Raw genomic sequence first — 21,254 nt, 5'->3', positions numbered from 1 at the left:
GAGCTTTAAGGAAAACAGTGGGGGAAATAACTGAGCAATAGGCATAAGCGTTTGATTTTTTGAGATTACAAAAAAAAGGAGTTAGTTGGCCTAAGGCTAGAATTTTCATTACATCAATGAAAGAAAGAAAACAGAAGCCAGCAGAGGGGAGTTATAGAAACTGACTTTATATAAACAGTGAGAAAAATCCTTTTTCCATGGCCACCTACAACGTAGCTACTTCACCATCAGTACGATTTTTCTTTTACCAGTGGCACAGCAGCCTGGGCCTGATCCTGCCGTTTTAGAACAGGTTACAGTCTGGCCGGGAGGTTTGCCCCTCACAGGATCTAGCTAACAGTTTGTCAAAGAGAGTAGAAAGAAAAAAAATTTACACGTACCTAAATTGACAAAGCTCATGACCATGTCAGCATCATTCAGAAAGTTGGTGTCGTGCAGGCTGGCTAAGGGAGGATTCTGTGTGGTCAGGGGGATCATGCGAGATAATTGTATTCTCCGTGAATATCCATTTGGAGAGGCACGGTATCCTTTCTGTATCCCTCTGCTCTCCCCTGCCATTGATCCCTTTAGTGAATACTCCAACTCCTCAGTATTCTCTTCATTTGTCATGGCATTATACAGGTCCAGCATGAAGAGGGGTGCAGAAGAAGCCTGCTTTCCTGGTGAAAATGGTCTGGGTCTGTGAGGTAAACCCAGGATAGAGAGAATCTCTCTCTGAATCTCCCTTCTCTCGTGGTTCCGCAGCCTCCTGTAAATAAAACTCGAATGGACATGATTGTCTCCTAAACCTCCCTGTGCGTGACCCACCAGAACCCAGCAATTCCAGAGCAAGCCCACGAAAGCTTTGAGTGCAGTTAGGTTCATCTTTGAAAAGAAAAAGAACAAAGAAAAAAAATCTTTTCTGCTACTTGTTCTGAGTTCCTATGAGGTCTGCTTTCCCAGTAGCTGAAAAACAAAATTTACCTATTCTTCATGTCAATGTCATCTCTAAACGTAACATCTTTGGTGATTCCTCTCCCCCCACCCTGTTTAAATATTATGGAATGTGTCAGGTTGCAGTTATTTCTAAGAAAGCTGAAATTCAGACTTCCAATTTTCCACTGTTGTTATCGGTTTTTCTGCATTTATGGAGCAGAAGACCAGTATTTTGTCAGCTGACCTAGGCATTCCTATATAAACCTTAGATAACCAGGTCTTTGGTGGGGAGCTGTATTAGCAAGAGCTGTTCTTCTGACACATTGTAGTTCCCAGAGTTATCTTCCCTTGTTATTCTGAGTTCTTCGTACACCTTGCGCTCTTCCCAAGATAAAATCCTGAGTCACAGATTTGTCTTGATCTGTACCTTGGTGGTGTAACACATGTTTGTCCAGCAGCCTGGTGATAACTTTAACATCGTTTGAATCGCTTGAGTGTAAAGTAATTCTAAAGCATGTACTAATCAAATTAATGTGTTGCCATGAATTTACTCGCGAAAAATAACCTTCCGTAAATCCATTCAACCCTTTTCAGCTTCTGAACTGTTATTTCCAACTGTAGCAGGCACAAATATAACAGCTCTCTTCAAGAGAGATCTAAAGACTAATGTAAGCACAACCCTGCTGGGAAAGAAGAGGCTTCTCATTGTAATTTGAAACGAGTATAGCAAAAAAGTCCTTAACCCTTCTCTTGCCAGACAGAGCTTTAAATCTCTCTCTCCCTTCCCAGTTTACAGTAATATACCTAATTTTGGCTACTGGCTGTTTCTTTCCTAACAGCTTGCAGAATCAATTTTAACTGTAACAATTTTAAGACATATGGATAGCTAAAGGCATGGCATAATACAGAAGTTCTTGTGAGTCTTCTTATGAGTCTATAGTTTAGTAAACTTCAATAACAGACTAAAATAGCATCTCACTAATCCAAGAAATGTTTATGTTTTAGATAAGTTTAGCAAACAAAGGTGAATTTTTTAGTAAATTCTGTAGGAAATTTTGTTGGTGAGGCTTGATTCATTCTTTTCTAAAAATGTTGGGAATGCAATCTGAATGAAACAAATTTATTCAGCAAGCAAGATTTCAAATTGTGCACAGCCAATGTTGTAATAATGGTATAGTCACAACGTTCATAAACTGTAATTTGCAATGATAATTTATTCAAAGTACATTTTCACTCATAAATTGTTATACTACATTTCCCAATAATTGTCAAATGCTAGGATTTAATCCCATAGTCTGCTATTAACTGGAGAAGGAAACAGCTTAACTGAAGAAATAAAAATATTAAATAGATTTTAAAGCTCCTACCCATGAAGTTAAGGTTTGACTTAACGTTTTTCGACAGCCAGTAACTGGTGTTTTCTTCTCACTGAAACAAAATCACCATGATGAATTTCATACTGCTAAGATTATTGGTGGTCATTTTCCTTCCTCCTATGATTTGCCTTTAGCCTTGAGGGGATTTTCCTTTGATGAAGGGGAGAAAAAAGGAACAGAAAAGATTTTTGTCAACATGACACTGGGGAAAAAAACAGGTATATAAAATCCATCCCATCAGGTTTTCCCTTACATGACACCTACTCAGCAAATCACGCAATTCTTGAGTAAACTTAGGAGTGTGACAGCAAGTATAGTCACACCCTAAGAAGCAAGGAACAATTTATCTAGTACATTAACCACAAATGACTTCTTCTCATATTTGTGAGTCCTAGTTTATATTTACAGTCTAGTTCAGACATCATTAAAATACAGCTGATTCTCTGTCATAAATCAGCACATGTAATGAAACAATGCTTCTCCCAAGGAAGGATTTCTCTCATACTAGACCTGCTGAATTAACACTAAAGTTAAGAAGCTATTTAGCAAAAGTCTTGTTCTTCTCAGCAGAAGAGCAATCACAGTCAGAACACATTTTCTTTCCTCATTGAGGTTTTCCATTAAAATCCATTTGTTATAAGAAAAGTATTATTTTCTGGTTTTTTTCTTCCTTTCACTTGCTCTGCTCAGACAATTCCAATGGTACATAAGACTTCACCAAACATATGTCTTTTTTGAATTTGGCCATCACATATCCTGCAACAAGGTTTCTTCCTCTTTTCCAGCAATATATTTCCTTTTTTCCCTAAGCATTTGTAAAAGCCAATGGATTGATTGCTCAGAGAATTGAAGTCCTCAGCCCATCAGAATTTCCAGCTAGAGAAACTTCCTATATTGTCCCACTAGAGTGTCTAGAGGTCCACATTTAGTTAATCTTTTTGCATTAAAAAAGCCAAAAAATGCCCTCAAGTTTGAGGATGCTTTTATGTAGTAAACATCTTTCCAGACAGAAATTGAATAAGAATACATATAAACTAGTAATCATATGTTCCATGAAAACAGCTCCTGTTATTTTTTGACATAGCCACCACTAAACAAGTAACCTAAAAACAAAGGATTTATTTTACATTAACCTACCCTACACTGAGACACTAAATATCCTTGATTGGAATACAAAAATAAGAAATTTTCATTAATATAAATACAATGTCCTTTTTTATAAACCGCTGTTTCATAAACACTCATTGCTAGCATGATTATTTTATACAGGGGAGAGAAAGCTCTAAAACTGAAAGTCTTTGCTAAAGAAATGAAAGGTATCTGCAATTGCTCATATATTCTATTTGTATTTCCAACATGAAACAACATACTTCTAAAGAAAAAAATAGAATTCCAACATGTCAAGATACACAGAGATAGAACTTCTTTCTTCCCCAGATGCTCAAGCTGGTAGTAACATAAGAAATCACCTCGCCAGCCCTTATCCAGTCCTTTAAAAAGAAAAGGAAGACTAAAATTCCTCCAGAAGTGAGCTCCCATTAGGGGTAGATATCTGACACAGCAGCACCTGGAGAACAGGGTCTCAGAGGCAGGAAAGCAGCAGAGCACCGTGCAGGCACCCCTGGCAGAGCGAGACAGGAAGCAGCTGCATGATTTCTTAAACAATGTGGCATGAATGCACGTGGTGAGTGAATTCAGAGCTCACTACATTTGTATTAACCTAAGCAATGTTAGAGCAAACATCATAAGGGAAGTAATGAAACCTGGGAATCCAGATCTTGCCGATCTCAGATTCCAATGGATCACCATTCACCGTAATAGTGAAAAAAATTGGTGAAAAAAAATGATGAGAAGAAAAGCTACCCAGCAGGTCACTCTAATCATTGAAGGTGAAAGTGTTTTCGTGGGCAATGCCCACTACTCAAAAATACACAAAAATCAGCAGATAGCTACTGAGGGCAGAATCCCTCCGGTTCTCAATATCACATCAGCTGAGGGTGATTCCCCACAGTAATGATTCTCTGCAACTATTTGACAAAATAGACTAAAATGTAGACGTTCTTTAAGACATTTGCAGTCTAAATCAGAAACCTATGCACGCACAGGTTTCTGAATGATTCTGCTGGCTCTTTCCCTTCTTAATGACCAGCTAAATTTGGCATTCAGATCAATATTATGCATCAACAGATGATCTAGCATTAAAAATGTTTAAGTCTGTCCTTGTTATGTCTCTGCATGGCTATTGTTGCAAAAAGTACATGGAGAAAGACTTTTATAAAAAGGTTTCATGAGAGCAGAATAATTAGTGGTTAAAACTGCAGATTCCCCAGCAAAAAGAAAGCAAGTAGTTTGGACTCCTCCTGGTGCAAAAATGTGACACTGACACCACAGTTTGGCAAACCTGTTGTACTACCTGTATCTAAGTCAGATTTACAGTCATATAGACTGCATGAGGTGTAAATTTTAGCCTTTGGACATGAATATGTCTGGACGTTCCAAATGTCCAATCAACAAAACCTGTATGATAGCTTCCTCTTAGTTCTTTATTTTGTTTTATTGGGCTAGATGTTGTATGACGATTGTATTGTCACCCTACCAACATAAGAAACAACCACAAATATATTTTTCTGAATCAATGAAAGATGTGTCTCCTAATGCAAAGGGAATTCCATTTGTAATGGACACAGTGTGAAAATTGGTAGAATTAGCTGCAGAAATTGGCAGTTGAGGCATAAATTGTCATGTTTGTAAATGTTGCATATTGATATAATATTCAGGGTATTATTTATTTATAGAGAGAGTATTTCCATTTTATGCTGCAGGAAGAGGAATGCTTTGCTAAATAACACACTGTGTGGAAGTGTTCAATACTTAGATTATAGTGTTATTTATTCAGTTACCAACCAGTTTCCTGTAGCAAAAGAGTTTTTCATCCAGGTTTACAGAACCTCAGGCAAAATCACAAATCAGCCTAGAAGGTAAGCACTTTTTTGCAGAAAGGGCTCCAGCTTTAAATATAATAATGTGTGAAGTTTTTTTATTCATAGTACATGCACAGTGTTGTAAATCTATCAGCACAGAATACTCTGCAGCATTGAAATTATACTTTTCTTTAACATTAAGAAAATTGAGAAAAATAATTTAGCAATCTGCCTGAGAACTTTTTTGGAAACTTATTGTGCTCAAGAACTGGGGAAAAAAAAAAAGAAAAACTTGTTTCACACATATGCTTGAGAGTATGTGAACTGCAAAACATACAATTAATAATATGATCCAACATCACAGTGTTGTCATTTGCATGATTTACAAACCCAAAGAGCTCCCAGAAATCCCCTTTGGTTTACAATAACCCTCTAATTAGCTTAAAAAAAAAAGAAAGAAAGAAAGAAAGAAAAAAAAGGACTGGAACTGCGCTGAGGCAAACACAAAACACTTGGACAAGAGCAACATTTGTAAGTAGCAAAGCACTTTTAAAGATTATTCTTGGCTCAGCTTGTAGAATGGTTTTATTGTGCCCCAGCTGCCAACTGGTACCTGCTGGTCTCCTTGTTCTCTGGCTGCATGGCCAGAAGTATCTTGTGCTGTTTCCAGACTGGCTGCAGCACTTTTTCAGGGAACCTCTTCTGCCGCTTGCTGAAGGTCTTTTTGTTTTCAGCTACAGATACAGATAGAAATTAATTCCTGAATGGATGGCTTCTAGATAGCTGCACTGCACTATTGTTCATATAGTGAAATACCCTACCTATCTAAATATAGGAATTACTTCTTCCCTTGAGCATTTTGCTACTGTGTTCCATAGCCGTGGCTTTAGCACCTCTACTGGCAGTGGGGTGATGCAGCAGTGTCTTAATCTCCAAATTAGTTTGGGGGTTTTATACCTTTTTCCTGTGCTTCATTTTATATACACTCTTCCTCACTTCCCCATACTTACTCCCATTATGTCTCTCTACATTTAGTCTGCCACTTGGATATGCTGCCTCTGATCCCACATGGACTTTCTTTTCAGCTTTCTAAACTTTAAATCTTTTTTCCCCCACTATCTCCATTTTCACGTTTCTTCTTTCCCTCCCCACATATCTGTAGACAGATGTTATTTTCTTCTTTTAAAATTACTTCCTTTGTTTAGCAAAGTTTCCCCTTTAGTAAGAGATCAGCTGGCCTCTCAGGCAGTAAAAAAAGGAACTGCTGCTCCAGTACTTTCAATTGAAAGTAAGCACTACCATGAATTATGCAGTCCTTGAGAGACTAGTAATCTCTTGCTGTTGGAGAAGGATTGTGAAAGAAAAAGATGTGCATGGGACAACTGCTAGATTATGCACACCCTAAAATCTTTGGTATGTGCTAACTGATCTTTCTACATAGAATCATAGAATAATTTAGGTTGGAAAAGACCTCTAAGATCATCAAGATCACCATTAACCCAGCACTGTCAAGTCCACCACTAAACCTTGTCCCTAAGTGCCATATCTACACATCTGTTAAATACCTCCAGGGATGGTGTCTCAGCTGCTTAGGGGGACAAACCCTGCCCTGGTCCTGCAGGCCACAGTATTGCTGATACAGGTCAGGATGCCTTTGGCCTTCTTGTCCACCTGTGCACACTGCTGGCTCATGTTCAGTGGCTGTCAACCAGCACCCCTAGGTCCCTTTCTGTCAGGCAGCTTTCCAGCCACTCGTCCCCCAGTCTGTAGCACTGCATGAGGTTGTTGTCACCCAAGTGCAGGACATGGCACTTTGCCTTATTGAACCTCATACAATTGACCTTGGTCCGTCAATCCAACCTGTCTAAACTCCTTTCTACCCTCCAGCAGATCAGCATTCCTGCCCAACTTGGGGCAAACTGACTGAGGGTGCCCTTAATCCTCCCGTCCAGATCACTGATGAAGATTTTGAACAGGACTGGTCCCAATACTGAGCCTTGGGAAACCCACTAATATCTAGTTCCCACCGGATGCAGCACCGTTCACTACCACTCTCTGGGCCCGGCCATCCAGCCAGTTTTTAATCCAGCAAAGAGTGCACCTGTCCAAGATGTGGGCTGCCAGCTTTTCCAGAAGAATATCATGGGAGGCAGTATCAAAGACTTTACTGATATCCAGGTAGACTATATCCACAGCCATTCCCTCATCCACTAGATGGGTCACCTGGTCATAAAAGATCAGGTTGGTCAAGCTGGACCTATATTTCATGAACTTCTGTTGGCTGGGTCTGAGGCCCTGGTTGTCCTGTATGTGCCGTGCAATTCTGTGAAGATGATCTGCTCCATGACCAGTATTTACTACAGCAGTCTGTTCAAGCCAGAATTTGATAAGATGGCAAGGCAAAGGAATGAAGTGAAAAGCCAGTTTATGCTGCTGGTCTAGAAACCCTTTATGTAGCCAGAAGCCTGAAAACATGATCTGCATGATCTTAAATAGACTAATCCACATCTCTTGTAAAGCAGGCTTTGGCAAGAGAAGCATGATTTACATTGCAACTTTAGCATCTGAAATTGCATTTTAATCTAAACATGAAAGAGATATATGAGCTTCATTTTTGCTTCTTTAGCTTTACTACTTTCAGTCCTTGTTCCTTAGCATTTAAAACTCTAAACTGGAAAAAACTATATTTCCTGAAGGAATTCTAGTTAAACCATGCAAATTATAAGACAGCTACAGATGCTGACTGAGACTGCAGAACAGTCTTTTCCTTGGGAAGTGGATTCACAACGATATTTTCATAGGTTTTGCTATTTGTTGTTCAGTGCTACTCATCCAAAAATATATCTGCCTCTCTAGAAACACAGTACTGAATCATAAAAAAATTCTGAATTTTGTTCATTAATAGCTTAGATTAGATGATACACATGATAAATATATTTCTGCATAACCTAATCAGGTGTACCTTCTCACAGTGATTTCTCAGAGCAGACGCCCAATATTTTCTGTGTTTATTTTCTCCTCTTTATCACTTTTTGATGATAAAATGTACACTGGGACAAATCAATGAGAATTTTCTGTGACTTCAGGCAGATATTTTCTGTATGCTTCCATGAGCTTTTCTAGAAGAAGCAGAAGCAATGGGTTGCCAGGAAAGCTTCCACCTTCGAGATGCTGTTGCCTCCAGCTCTGACCACATCTTCCTCTGGCATGAGAAGGGGACTGGAAAGGGAAGGTCAATCTCATGGCAGAAACATTTTGCAATGATTTATTCTGAGGCCTAAGGTAAATAAAGTTCTCATTTCTTCATCGTAATTCAAAGTTAATCAGTCTTCACTAATTCTGTAAAGAATTGTGCAGTTTGTTTTCTTGTATTTATGGTCCTTCAAAGAACTAAAATTCTCTGCTTTTGAGCAGTGACTGATCCTCTTAATGAAGATGAAAAAAGAAAATATGTTTATATTACAGAATGGCCAGAAAGCTTAAAAATCATAAAACTTCTGGCTTATTTAGTGCTCTCCTAAAAAAAACATAAAGATGACCAAACAGATTATTTGTATTTAAGAAAAAAAAAGAAAGAAAGAAATGAAACTTTTCAGTCTAAGAATTTATTTTCCAAGTAAGTTACAATCTAAAATCATGTTTTATAGCTACATTATAAATTGCTTAAAAATGGGGTTTATAATGGAAATGGTGACAAACTTAACTATGGCAGCACTAGCAGGCGCCAGCATAATTACAGTCTTCTCAGGACATAACTTATTACAGGCTACACAGCAGAGCCAGTATTTTGTATTTTAATTAAGAAACCTGGATTTTGTTTGTAATAATTGACTGTTATGCTGCCCCTCTTGCCAGGACACTCTTGTAAAAGATACTTTTGCCTCTAGTAGTCTTTCTTTGTTAAATATTTAAAATACATTTTATATTTTTGACTGGAAGATTGCATGAATTTTATAGGTCATTATTAACTGTCTTTTGATGACTTCAGTTGTTCTATATTTTTTAATGGAGACTTTTGTTCCTCTCATCTATGACCAGAAAAGGTTTATAGTTTAGGTCTCTCAGAAGTATAATATTATATAACATCTGTACTATCTGCCTAAATTTGTACCATGTGGACCTTCTGTAAGAAAACATGTTCTTTGGTGATGCTCTCCTAATACCCTAGGCAGGTACTACAGACTCTGTTACCCAGAGATGCCAAAATACTTAGACCATCTCTATGCTGCTCTGACAAGGGCATCATGTCATCGTGTGGCGCCTCTGCTGAGATGCTACACCGAATTTCAATTCCTGGCACCAAGCTGTATTTCCTACTTGCATACAAGCTCCTTGTATGTTGTGTAAATAAAAAAAGTGGCACACAGTAGCCTGAGAAACATTAGCTTTTTGTCAGCAGTGGGGGGAGAGCCAGCCAGGCAGTGGGGTGATGCCACATGGGTTGCTGCCACCTCTCAGCACCGCAGACCCTCAGCGGCCGCTGCCACCCACACTGCCCTGCCTGCCTCATCCTTGTCCTTTACATCTGCAGCCCTTGCTGCTACAAATATTCTCCCTCAGTTTTCTGGCTTTGCCTTTGTTTCTTGGTTTCTTTCAGTTGTTCTTCATGTTGCAGGAGTGTGTATCTCCCACAGCCGACAGCGACAAATGGCATCAGATCTTTACATGTATGGTCCAAAAGTGCTAGGTACCTAATTTTGACAGAAAAAACATGGAGGCAATTAGATATTCAGAGAAGGATCTTGATATGCACAAAATTAAGTAGGTCACAAGAGCATATGTGTAACTTAATATGCTGTAATTTAACAGGCACAATGTATAAATGAGATGTATGGAAGCATTTAGCATTTTTAACTGAAAACAACGTATGAATGGAAGCAGTTCAGGACAAACAGAATATTTTTCTCAAATTATTAATTTTTCCTCTATGCCTGACTGAAACTGAGTACAGCAGACTCAGCTGAAAGAATTGTTCACAGTCTCTTTTTCTCTATTTGGCCTCAGAACAATGCTGTTCTAACAAACACTATTCAGTCATTTTCCTCCAGGACTATCTACCAACCAGAGAGATTATCAAAGTTAATTATGTCACTTCTTTTCTCCAACACACTTCCAGACTAAGAAAAGAGACAAAGGAGTGAGCCTTACCAGCAGATCTCTCTCTGCTTTCTCCTACAGAAGTTTGCCTCCTTCCAAGGGGAACTTCAACAAGTCTTCACTGCCTTTGAGATCTTCCAAATGGAGCAGAGGGAAAAGATCATAGGAGGTAATCTACCACTACATGGCAGGGGAGATAAAAAAAAAAGCTAGAGAAAAGAGGACTTGTAGTGTGATTTTCTTTTGGGTCCTGAAAGTATTACATTACCAAAGACTTATAATTTTGGCCAAACACATGAATGAAAATGAAAAAAATATTTTTTGTTTTTATTTTGTGTCCTTGGAGAACAAATCCAAAGTAAAGAGAAAGTAAAGGGAGAAATAAAGAGTAAGAAAATGGATAGAAAATACACAGAAATTATACCACAGATATTTCTCAAATATCTATATTTGAGGTTTCAAATATCTCAAATATCACTCTTCACCAGCTATTTATTAGGTGGCATTGATTTCAACTGTGTGAGGAAAAGAGGCTGGAAAACATGCTTCAGTGATAATGCTCAGTCAGAAAAACTGATGAACAAGCAATAATCTGTGAGATGACTGGAAATGCTGGATCTGAGTCTAGGATGCCCATATGTAGCCTAGATCCTGTGAGGTCCCTAGGAACAGCAAAATCTGTTTCATGCAGTGGTGGATCATTTTCTGGATGCTGAGTTGCACTCTGCTTTTAATCATGATAAAGGAGGGAAGCTTCCAAGGTGAGATTTCAAGCAAGTTCCAGTCAGCTGTTGCTATGGGAGGGAAGGAGAACCTTTGTTCACGTTGTCCGGGGTAGAGGCGTCCAGCACCTCCCAAGCAGGGTTGTGGAGCTGTGAGCAAGGAATCAGGGTGGGGTGCAACCACCAGGATTTAGAAAAGCCAGTAGATTTGAGGACTGCTAATGAACAATTATTGCAGTAGGTGCTGCTGTAGGTTCAGTCCCATAATTTTTTCTCTGCTTTAGCTGTATATTAAAACACCTTCAAATGCAACTCAAGCAATATTTCATCGCTCGGAAACTGAGAGGAACCGACAACCAACTTTGTGTGTGACAATAAAAAAGGAAAAAACTCCAGCCCCATCATCTGAACCCTTTATCCAAACTGACTAGACTGATTGCCTTGACATCATGTTTATCAATTCCACATGTTTTATGGTGTTTGAAGCCTTTTTCCAATTCCCAGAAAAGGATGCTTACCGAGGTGAAAGCAGAAACCAGTAGAGTCTATCTCTAATCTAGTTTCTCTGCTCTAGGAGTATGTGTTTGACTGCAGACCTTTGTTACTTTGTGCTATAGCAAGGAAGTATATAAGGCCTTTTAAAAGCAGCAAAAAAAAATTGAAAAACCCCATGTATTTCAGAAATTAAACCTATAGAAAAGGAGATGTGTCATAAAAAGCAAATAAAGTATAATTCTGTCTTCTATGGTCAAGAGACAGAAGTCTTTGATCACCAACAGTTTTTCCTCTTGAAGCATTTTGCAATGTGAACCTGTTATTGTCAATATTTAGGCTACTCAAGAAGAAAAGAGAGATAATAAAAAATACTATTAGGAGTTATTATTGGAAAACCAGAATTAGATATTAGCCTTACAAAAATGATACACAAATAGGAAACTAATGAAACTAAATCTCTGCCACCAGATATCAATAACAGAAAATCTGTAACAGGTAGAATGAAATACTAAGAGTTTTCTATTGGAAATATAATGCTATTTTTACAGGATTTGTCAAAACAGAGGTTCCTATACAAAATGTACAAGAGCTTAGAGCAAAAGCTTAATTTTGCTTACCTGACAGTAAACCTTTTCTGTCTCATGTCATGTGTAAATAGAAGGGTCATTGAATCTGAGAGTTCAACAGGAGCTGAGTAATAGGATTATGTGCTATCACTAGCTATTGTCAATATATGTTCAGGTTCTGCAGTCATCTTCCATTTGCTCTCCTAATGCACTGTGGAGCATGACTTCTTTTCAGCTGGAATTGTTCTGGTGACTTCTGTCATAACATTGGAATGATAGGAAATGTTGGCCAAATCATGCAGGCCTTAGTCAGGCAGTGCACCTAATTAAGTCAGTGGGAGATTTTCCCTTCATGTGAAGTGTGGAAGTCGGCCTGTTTTCTTTATTAACTCACAGAACACAGTTCCATGATTCCTATCTTCCTTCTCCTCCTCTTCTTCTTCTTCTTCTTTCTTTTTTTTTTTTTTTTGGTGTGTGTGTTTGCAGTACTGGAGGATGGTCTGAGCATTGTCTGGTAGTTTAATGCAATAACAATCCTGTCCACTGTTCACAATTACCAACTCCATCCTGCGTAGGGGTGGAGTCAGATATAAAGGTGTGTGTTACAGCAGACAGGCAAACTCATTCTAACTACCAGTAAAATGTACTCTGGCCCCATTGCAGCAGAGCACTCAATCATATGTTAATCAGTTGAAAGGATAACTCAAATACTCCAAATTATGAACACACTTTTATGGCTTGTTGCATCACACCCAGAGTGTTTGCACCGTTAGCTTGGATTAATATTAACCATTAGCTTGGATAAATATTAACCAAAGTCTGAAAGAGATGAAATGGCAGAGAGAGATTTAGGGCAAAATGACATTCCAAACACTGCAACATTTTAATCTTACTGCAATATTTTAATCTTATTAATACTTTTCAAATGTTTTTTTTACTATCACCTGCTTAACAAATGAGATCTCTAATTAGAAATTTAAGTCTCTGATCTTCAGTACTAATTTTTTAAAGAAATAATCTTGTTTTTAAGTCATCCCAAACCATTCCACTTGCGTTGAAGTTGCCTTCAGTATTTCAGTTTCCTGAGCTAAATACTGAGAATATTCTAAGGTCTTTTTTTTTTTTTTTTTAAATTATTTCTCTTACTTGCTGTGGATGTCACAACATCCATAAAATCAGAAACTCTTGCAGTTGCATGAGGCAGCCCCAGCTGCCTGTGGGTGATGACCGAGTGAGTTACCAACAGTGCTACTTATCAGATTCCAGTCTAGCACAGCTTTTCCACAGCCACATATACCTTTCACCTTCTGAACCACAGGCTTGCCCTACTTTTACCCATTGACCTGCTTGTAATGAAATAATACCTGAAGTCTGAGAAATATTTGTATGATAAATTAGTAAAGAAATGAGTGCTTTGTATGGATGATATAAAATAAGTTGATTTTTAGTCACTCTGTTATTTGATAAAAGGTAGTAAGAGGAATGCATCAAACCAGATAACTTCAGGCATTAAGAGTTAAAAGACAGTGGCTACAGAGAGTTACATTTGCACAAATGCATACACAAACAAGACTTAATACTTGGAAAATTATTTAGAATTGGAGATAATCAGAAGTCTGTTAAAAGCAAAAGTAGGAGAGAAAAAAAGGGGAGGATTCCAAGGACATCTAAATGAGAAAATTATGTTGTATGGAAATTTTTTCACTGTAGCTCAAGAAAATACAGGGAAATGTGAATAATTGTTCAGTGCAAGTTTCTCAGGAAAAAAAAAATCAGAGTTGATGTTTTAGACCAAACCTTTGTGGTTGCTATTACTGCAAATATGTCATCTTTAGGTTACAAACCAATACTGTTTGTAGAACCTTGAAAAAAAATTAACAAGTCTCCACCACCACTTTTAATGGTAGTATGAGGCAGATACTAATGAGAGTGGTTCACTCCCATTCTCACTAGACATATTTATCAAAAGAACCAAGAGTAAAAGCAAAGATATCCACCCATAATTAAATCAATAAATGAGAAGTGAAGAAACAGCAGTTGGTTTTACATGACATTTATAATTGTCAGCGAAGTTTGCACAGACACTCATTTATATTTCTTATTTTACCTCCCATTTACAGCAATGTGAACTACCTGCCATCTTATTTAGATTATTACTAGCTGAATAAAACAATCTACAAATTGCCCATTAGTTACGTATCCTCTTATTTCCCATGGAGGTGGCTTGGACAACTGGAAACTGATCTCTGTTATTTTTCATCTTAACTTCACCATTACAGTGCCCAATTTGGTTTGACAGAAACAAGCTAGTTCCCTGTTGGTGACTGTTAGGGAACTTTGTAGGACAGACAGCAATTTGTCACTGGGGCTCATATCCATCCTGCCTAATGGCAAGCACTGCATGAGGCTTCAAATTATGATCATCGTAAGGCTATGTTCTCCACAGTCAAAAGAGAGAAATGGGTCTAGCCAGGATACATTTCATGCCTCAGGTGACCACACCCTTCTCAAGAAATTACAAGCCACTAGAATTCTGTAGTCTGTAATTCTCCTCAAAGGACAGCACTGCTCCCCAAACACTCCATCTTTTCTGTTTAACAGGAGCTAGTTGTGTAAATGATATCATAAAGAACAGTTGTGCAAGGATTTCTATCATCTGTTTTTTTCATACATATAGAGAAAAGGGAACTGATGAAATATACCATGTCAGCAATCTGTGGTAGCAGATAGCATCTATCTGACTTTATCCAATACATATAGAGGTCATTTTCAACATGTGCCATTTATTGTTCACTGTACAAATACCAATGCATCACTCCTAGCTAAAATAACTGTGGTACCTTTACAAATGGAATATGCCTAGAAGACAGAATAATACTGAAAATTAACAATGTCTCATAAAAGTCACTGACATCTTGATTAAATTAATTGAGGAAGCTATTTACTAAATATCTCAGTGAATTATTAAGCCTAATACATCAAATATCTAAAATCTATAAATAATGAATTTTAAATCTGTCAGACTATGGGTTAAATATATGATATGATAAATATTATTCATCACCAATAATAAATTTTCTTAAACAATCTTAATCCTGCTTGCTGGTTTATGCTAGAGTAATATATGGCGAGCACTGCACTTTCACTTTGAAATTGGTTTTTTATAATAATAGAACTCATGTTTTTGGAGAAACACAGATTTACAATCAAGGACACAGCTATATGACAATCTTGATAGAGAAGCTGGTCATACTGTGGGCATATTTAATAAAGAAATAAATCAAACATTAAAATAATTCTCTGAGGAAACTTACTTCATTTGACAGGAGAAATAAAGGTTCACCAGTAACCATAGTGAGTTCATATTATTGCCATTGTTTTTATAAGTTGTTGCCATGACTTTTTTGACTTTTGGGCTAGATTGGACTTAAAACACAACAGATGGCTACAATTATGTGTCTGTAACTCTTTTTTAGAATAACTAAACAGAGTACAATAAAATAAACAGGCTTATATTCCAAAGAGACTCTCACAGTTTAAGAGGGCTATACATGGTTATTAAAAAAAATTAAAATCCATAATATTCTAGACTCTATATACAATAGGAATAAAGTATAAATGAGAAGTTAGTTTCACAATGTGCTGTATTCCATAGGCACATGATTCATACGTATAGTCTAATTCTTTTGACTAGCAATTTCAGGAATAAAATGAAGTCAGTATATAATTTTGTGATTATTTGGGGTCCAAGTGTGCATTCCTTTCAATGGCACAGGTTCCACTGGATTTTGTCTCAACAAGAAGTACTAGGCCAGGCTGTGTGTAGGGTAGCTTTTAAGTAAGTACAGCTTAATTTCAGTATTTATTATCTAGAATAAGTATTGAAGATGCCTTTGGATCAACTGCTTCCTAAAAAGAAATTTATTTGATTACCTCATGATACTTCAATCTGTGTATCAGTGGACTTAGTAAAGGGGAAAAAGCAAATTTAATAAGGGGATGGAAAAGGCATGGAAAGGAAGAGAGTACTGACTAAGCAACACCCCACTGAATCAACAAGTCAACATTATTTTGCCCTTAAGTCTTTGTCATGTAACAGATTACTTTAACACAAGGCACTTTGAAAAGCCTCAACTATTCTGTTGTACCCTGAAAAAAGCAGGGTATATCTGAATGGAATATCAGAACTTTCTAGCATTTGAACTTTTTAGCATTGTTCTTTGCTATTTGATTTTTTTAAGTGAGGCAGTTAATTAATTTCTTCTGTATAACTTTTCAAGCAATTAAGGCATTTCTAATCATAGATTTTAGACACATGTGTAGGTTACTCAACACTTTGGGTATTAGTAGCAGCATCTTGGTCACAGTCTGCCTGTGTTGGCCGGCAAGGGAACATTCATGGCCTGAGAATGAGCCTTTCTGCTCCTGTCACACTCCAGGTTGCTAAGTCCAGCCCATACAGCACATCCCCAAAGTTCTGTTTCCCATCTATACTGAGTCAGCAGCTGGAGGTTTTTTTCAGAAATCACTGTGATCTGCTCAGTGACTACATGGCCATACCTGCAAGATTGATATATCAAGCTGAAGTTTTGCAAGTTAAAGTCAACAGCTTTGCCCTCATCAACAACATACCTTAGCTAAACTTCACAATTTGTGTATCCTGTAGACAAATGCAGAGCAGCAGGGACTTGGACAGGTCTGTCTCAAGCATCCATGCTCTATTCATGTAATCATCTATTTCTCCTATGGAAAGCAACCATAACTTGCCCAATAGGAGTACTGTGGGGATCTGGATCTCTTAGTGGTGCAATGTCTTCATTTCTTCAGATTTGTCTTACTCTAACCTCAACCCTGAACACATTTAGCATATTTTCAAAACCATCCAGAGAGCTCTGAATGGACCACACTGAAGAGTTTTTGACATGATGGTGGCAGCACACTGAAGGATCGAGACAGTTTGTAGTAAAATGTCTCCTTATCTCAAAAGATAAGAAAGCAGTTTCTTGATTTCAGTCCTGTTGACTCAACAGTTCTGATTAATTTTCTCATCTTTTATTTCTTGTTCCTGCTCTACACAGTTTTCAAGGGACACTTTTTACTTTAAAAAATGACATTTTTCACTACTTATCAAGAGCAAAGTGAATTTTTAAAGTAAGAAATTATCTAAGCTGTGAAAGCAAAGGTGACAAGCATGAGAAACTTAGACAGCATAATAAAAGCATGATAAATCACAAGATACAAGCAAGATGTCCAGTTCAACAAAGCCCTCCAGCATATGCTAACCTTTAAACACATGCAGAAATTCACTGAGGCCAATTCCTCTTAAGCACTTTATTGGATCCAGGATAAGTTGTAGAACACAGTAAGTAACAAAAAAGGGCAACAGACATGTCGTATGTTTCAAGATTTATTTATACATATTTACCAAATCTTTGTATACAAAACAAAGTCATTTTGCCTTCATGGTGTCCACAACTAATTATTATGTTGATACCAAGCTCGTATTTGCTGTAGTGCTCTAATTTTAGTCAGAGTAAAATTCTTGGTAGATCTAAACATAGACAACTTATTCAGTCTGGTTTTACATATATTCAAAAATGCTGAGGAAAATGGGAAAAGCAAATTTGCTGTACCACTGACACTTCATTCAGAATTGTTGTGGAAAACTGCAAAGGGCAAGAGGCAATAGTACTGTTTAAGGTTGGGTAGATAAAGACTGATTAAGTTTAATCACCAATAAACATTTTAAATTTGCAATTTGCTGTCATCTTGTCAGTGTGGTTCATAGAAAAATCTTTGCTGAAGGATATTCAGATACACTGTACGAAGTCATTTTCTGCAATTGATATTCCTTGAATTACGAAGGAGTATAGCTTTTGCTTAGTTTGGTTCATTTTTCGGTTTAATATTGGTTTCTAATATATCAAACATGTTTTATTCCTTACTTCAACAGTTCCTTTAAAGTCTTCTCTTCATTTTAACTCCGGCTAGTTAAATGTTTCTAAGAATCTTTATAAGCTGATGAGGACTACATGAAAAAACACCGAGGATGCCACATGAAAAGGAAAACTCCAGTTCCTTCAAACCAAATTCAGTCAGCTTGTATTAAAATCATGAACTTACCACTTTTTTTATGAGAGTAAAGTTGACACTTGCGAACACAAATACACTCCAGAAATTTTGTTTTATAAGATCTGATGAAAGATGAAACAGCAAGGTCTTAGATTTTTTTAATAGGTGAAGAGATAGGACCACATCAAAGTGTAAATGGGAATTGCCAGGTTGGTGCAAAGAGTTTCGGTTCAGTCTTGCTGCGCTGTTTATATGAGACTTCTTTCTCCTACAAGAAAACTGATGGGGGAGTTTTCTACAACTTGCCCAAACACTTCATGGAAAGGAGATTAGTTTGGCTTTAATTTAACCAACTAAATTGAGTGTTATTACTGGAAACAGCTCTAAGCTTTTCAATTCCCCTAATGAGGTCCAAACTTCTATGGATGCTATCACCTGAGACTACTGTAATATTTTATTTGGATTTAAATCTTTAACTTGGCAGCGCTGCTGCGTCTCCGTGGACACCTCTCATTTTAGTTTTATATTCTCCCAGGTGGTTGATTACTTATCCCTGTAACAGGATTCCTTTTCATATCGAGGAAGCTCTGACCTCCATTCCAGCACTGTACTGAAATTTTAGCAGACACAGGATGTTGCTTTTGTTTGTTTTGTTTTGCTATCAAGACCAAACAACCCATTATATTGGATTTATTTGACATATTCTTCAAGGCACCTTAATTTGCTGAACTTCTTTGATTCTTAATGTCATTTGGAACTAATCTCTTCTGCTAACATGAAAGCAAACTAAGAGCCAAGATTTTTATGGGAGACAGGAAACGTATATTTAAAGGAGTTCTGTGTTATCTTTTACAGCAACAACAAAGGGAATATAGGCCCAATTATACCCCCAAGTGACACAGTTGATTTTTTAACTGGTTTCAAGTGTAAGTCTTCTTGGAATATTTATATGGTATCAGCAAGAGCATTAAAACCTGCATAGAACCACAATCCCAAAGCAACATTACCATCTGCTAACCTGCCCAGAACCATAGCGGATACCTGATAAGTTGGAAATGTCATTAGAAGAAGTTATTTCACAGAAGGAATTTCCCTTTGTTTAACACTTTCACTCTGTATTATGTTTAAAAATGGAAAACTAGAAAAAAAACACCTAGGCAATTTTTCCAACAGTTATTTATATATATTCAAACAGCTTATATATATTAAAACATACACAAGAAAGGCTATTTCTAGACATTAATACCATTCTGTGTGACAGATCCCACTGAAAAACTTCCATAAAGTAATGTAGAGAGTAATAGCAGTGTACTATTCAGAGAATGTTCTTCCAATTTAGGAATAAAATGTTTATGTAACCTAATTGGTCTCTATGAGCTGTTGAGGTCCAGTTGACTTCTACAGTGCTGTTAAGATATTGATGCAATAATCATTTCCTGAGACACATGATTTGTGAAATAGTAGATCTGAAAATGTCAGCTGAGAAGGCAGGGTTGAGTTCACTTAAGAAATATAGTTAACAGACAGCAGATTGTTTCTACAAGAGACATGAGTTAAAACAAAGAAAACAAGTTTGACAATGTTTATATTTTCTGCCTGATAAAAGGATGAAGAAGTGACAGAAAAATCCAAAATAAAGGGCAATTTCCAGTAAGTTACAAAATAATTTGCCTGTGTCAGGGTATCATTTCAGTAGCTTAAGGTAATATATTGGCATCTTCAAACTACACAATAGAGGGAAGGGCTTCCTTTGAAAAATCCTTTGTGCTTTGTTCTTCCATATGCAAGCAAGAATTTAGAAGTTTTTTGGATAATGCTAGGGTAGTTTTCTCTGATTGCACTCTTCATGAAACAATTCTTAGAAGAACACAACCTCCTTCTAAGGCTCACAACAAGCTAGAGAGAAAACAGCATAGCTAAATTCCAGCAACATATCGCTGTCTTGTATTTTGCTGCTTCCTTTCATCTAAATAAATCTCTAACACTTCACCTTGACAGAATAAGAGATTTATTCCATTCTTAAAGATATGTGGCAGTTCAGGAGTTCTTAAGGAACAATGAATTCTTATTCAAGATGGACCAGCATACTCCAAGGACACTGCCTTTTTCAGGAACTGGAACATAGGATTGTCACTAAGCTGCAGGACCTACTCTGGAGACTCTGCCTGATGCCAAAAGTACTGAGGTGCCTTCAGGTACTGTGAGGATGTCTCCTTTGTCAAGCAAAACATTGTACCTGAAACCAATTTATGCTGAGAATATGCACTCTTTTGTGCTCAGCCAGCCCAGTTTTCCTTCTGCAGAACTGCATGTCTGATTCTCTTACTGGAGTCTTCAGGTCAGATTCAAACAGATTAGAAATATATATGAGCTGGGTTACCCCACCCACTGGCAGCAGATTTTAAAAGACAGAGCATATATTATGCTTAAGAAAGCCTATTCAGGGAGCAGCACGCACGCAGTGGCTGACAAAGATGCAGACATCTGAAATGGGGAGTGATGAATCTAGCCTGCTTCTTTCCCATCTCTGGCCACAGTCCCATGGACAGAGGGCAGTGTGCTCATTCATGCTGTGGGAATGCCCTCCCTGGTAGACCTGTGATGCATAGGTATGCTCCCTGGAGACATTCATCCAGGAAAACAAAGGAGATTATACAGCCTATGTGCAAGAAAGATTTTGCAAAGGCCTGTAACACACTTTCCCATGAGTAGCAAAGGTCATATTCTGACTCTAAAATGCCTTTCCCTGCCTGTTCCTTCTCAGTGTAATTTTAAATCCTAACTCTAGAGCACAAGGCAGCAAGAGCCATTCAGAGAAAAGATCCCAGACTTTATTTTATTTCTAAAAAACATGGAACAAATAACTCATTTTCCCCAGACTTTCTTGGAAATGGCTAAACCATCTTAGCCAAAAATTTCCAAAAAGTTCGGCCTGAGGCACAGCCAGGATATAAAATACTACCCTGAAAAAGTGTTACAGTTCAGAAAATCATAAGGGACTGAAAAATGAGGGTTAGAACTGGCAATATTAAAAACATGGGTGATTCAACTAGTCTCAGTAATAAATAATTTGCATAATATGTAGAATAT

General features: G+C 37.4%; 1 protein-coding gene across 2 annotated transcripts in view; it reads right to left on the bottom strand.

Moving 5' to 3' along the window:
- BMP5 (bone morphogenetic protein 5) overlaps positions 1-1,588 on the bottom strand; it is a 56,074-nt gene extending 54,486 nt beyond the window's left edge. The window contains exons 1-2 of one of the 2 annotated variants that reach the window (XM_064650313.1): positions 1,343-1,587; positions 381-748 (exon numbers count right to left, since the gene is read on the bottom strand). In XM_064650313.1, coding sequence (XP_064506383.1) covers positions 381-630 — 250 coding nt within the window. In that variant the 5' untranslated portion in view covers positions 631-748; positions 1,343-1,587. Of the gene's footprint in view, positions 1-380 lie in introns of both variants that reach the window. The other variant, XM_064650312.1, reaches the window with a different exon arrangement.
- Positions 1,589-21,254: the final 19,666 nt, after the last annotated feature.

This window comes from Pseudopipra pipra, chromosome 3, assembly GCF_036250125.1.
Source record: "Pseudopipra pipra isolate bDixPip1 chromosome 3, bDixPip1.hap1, whole genome shotgun sequence".
NCBI classification, from domain to species: Eukaryota; Metazoa; Chordata; class Aves; order Passeriformes; family Pipridae; genus Pseudopipra; species Pseudopipra pipra.
The sequence above is the reverse complement of the archived record's forward strand: the minus strand, read 5'-3'. Positions and strand labels throughout refer to the sequence as shown.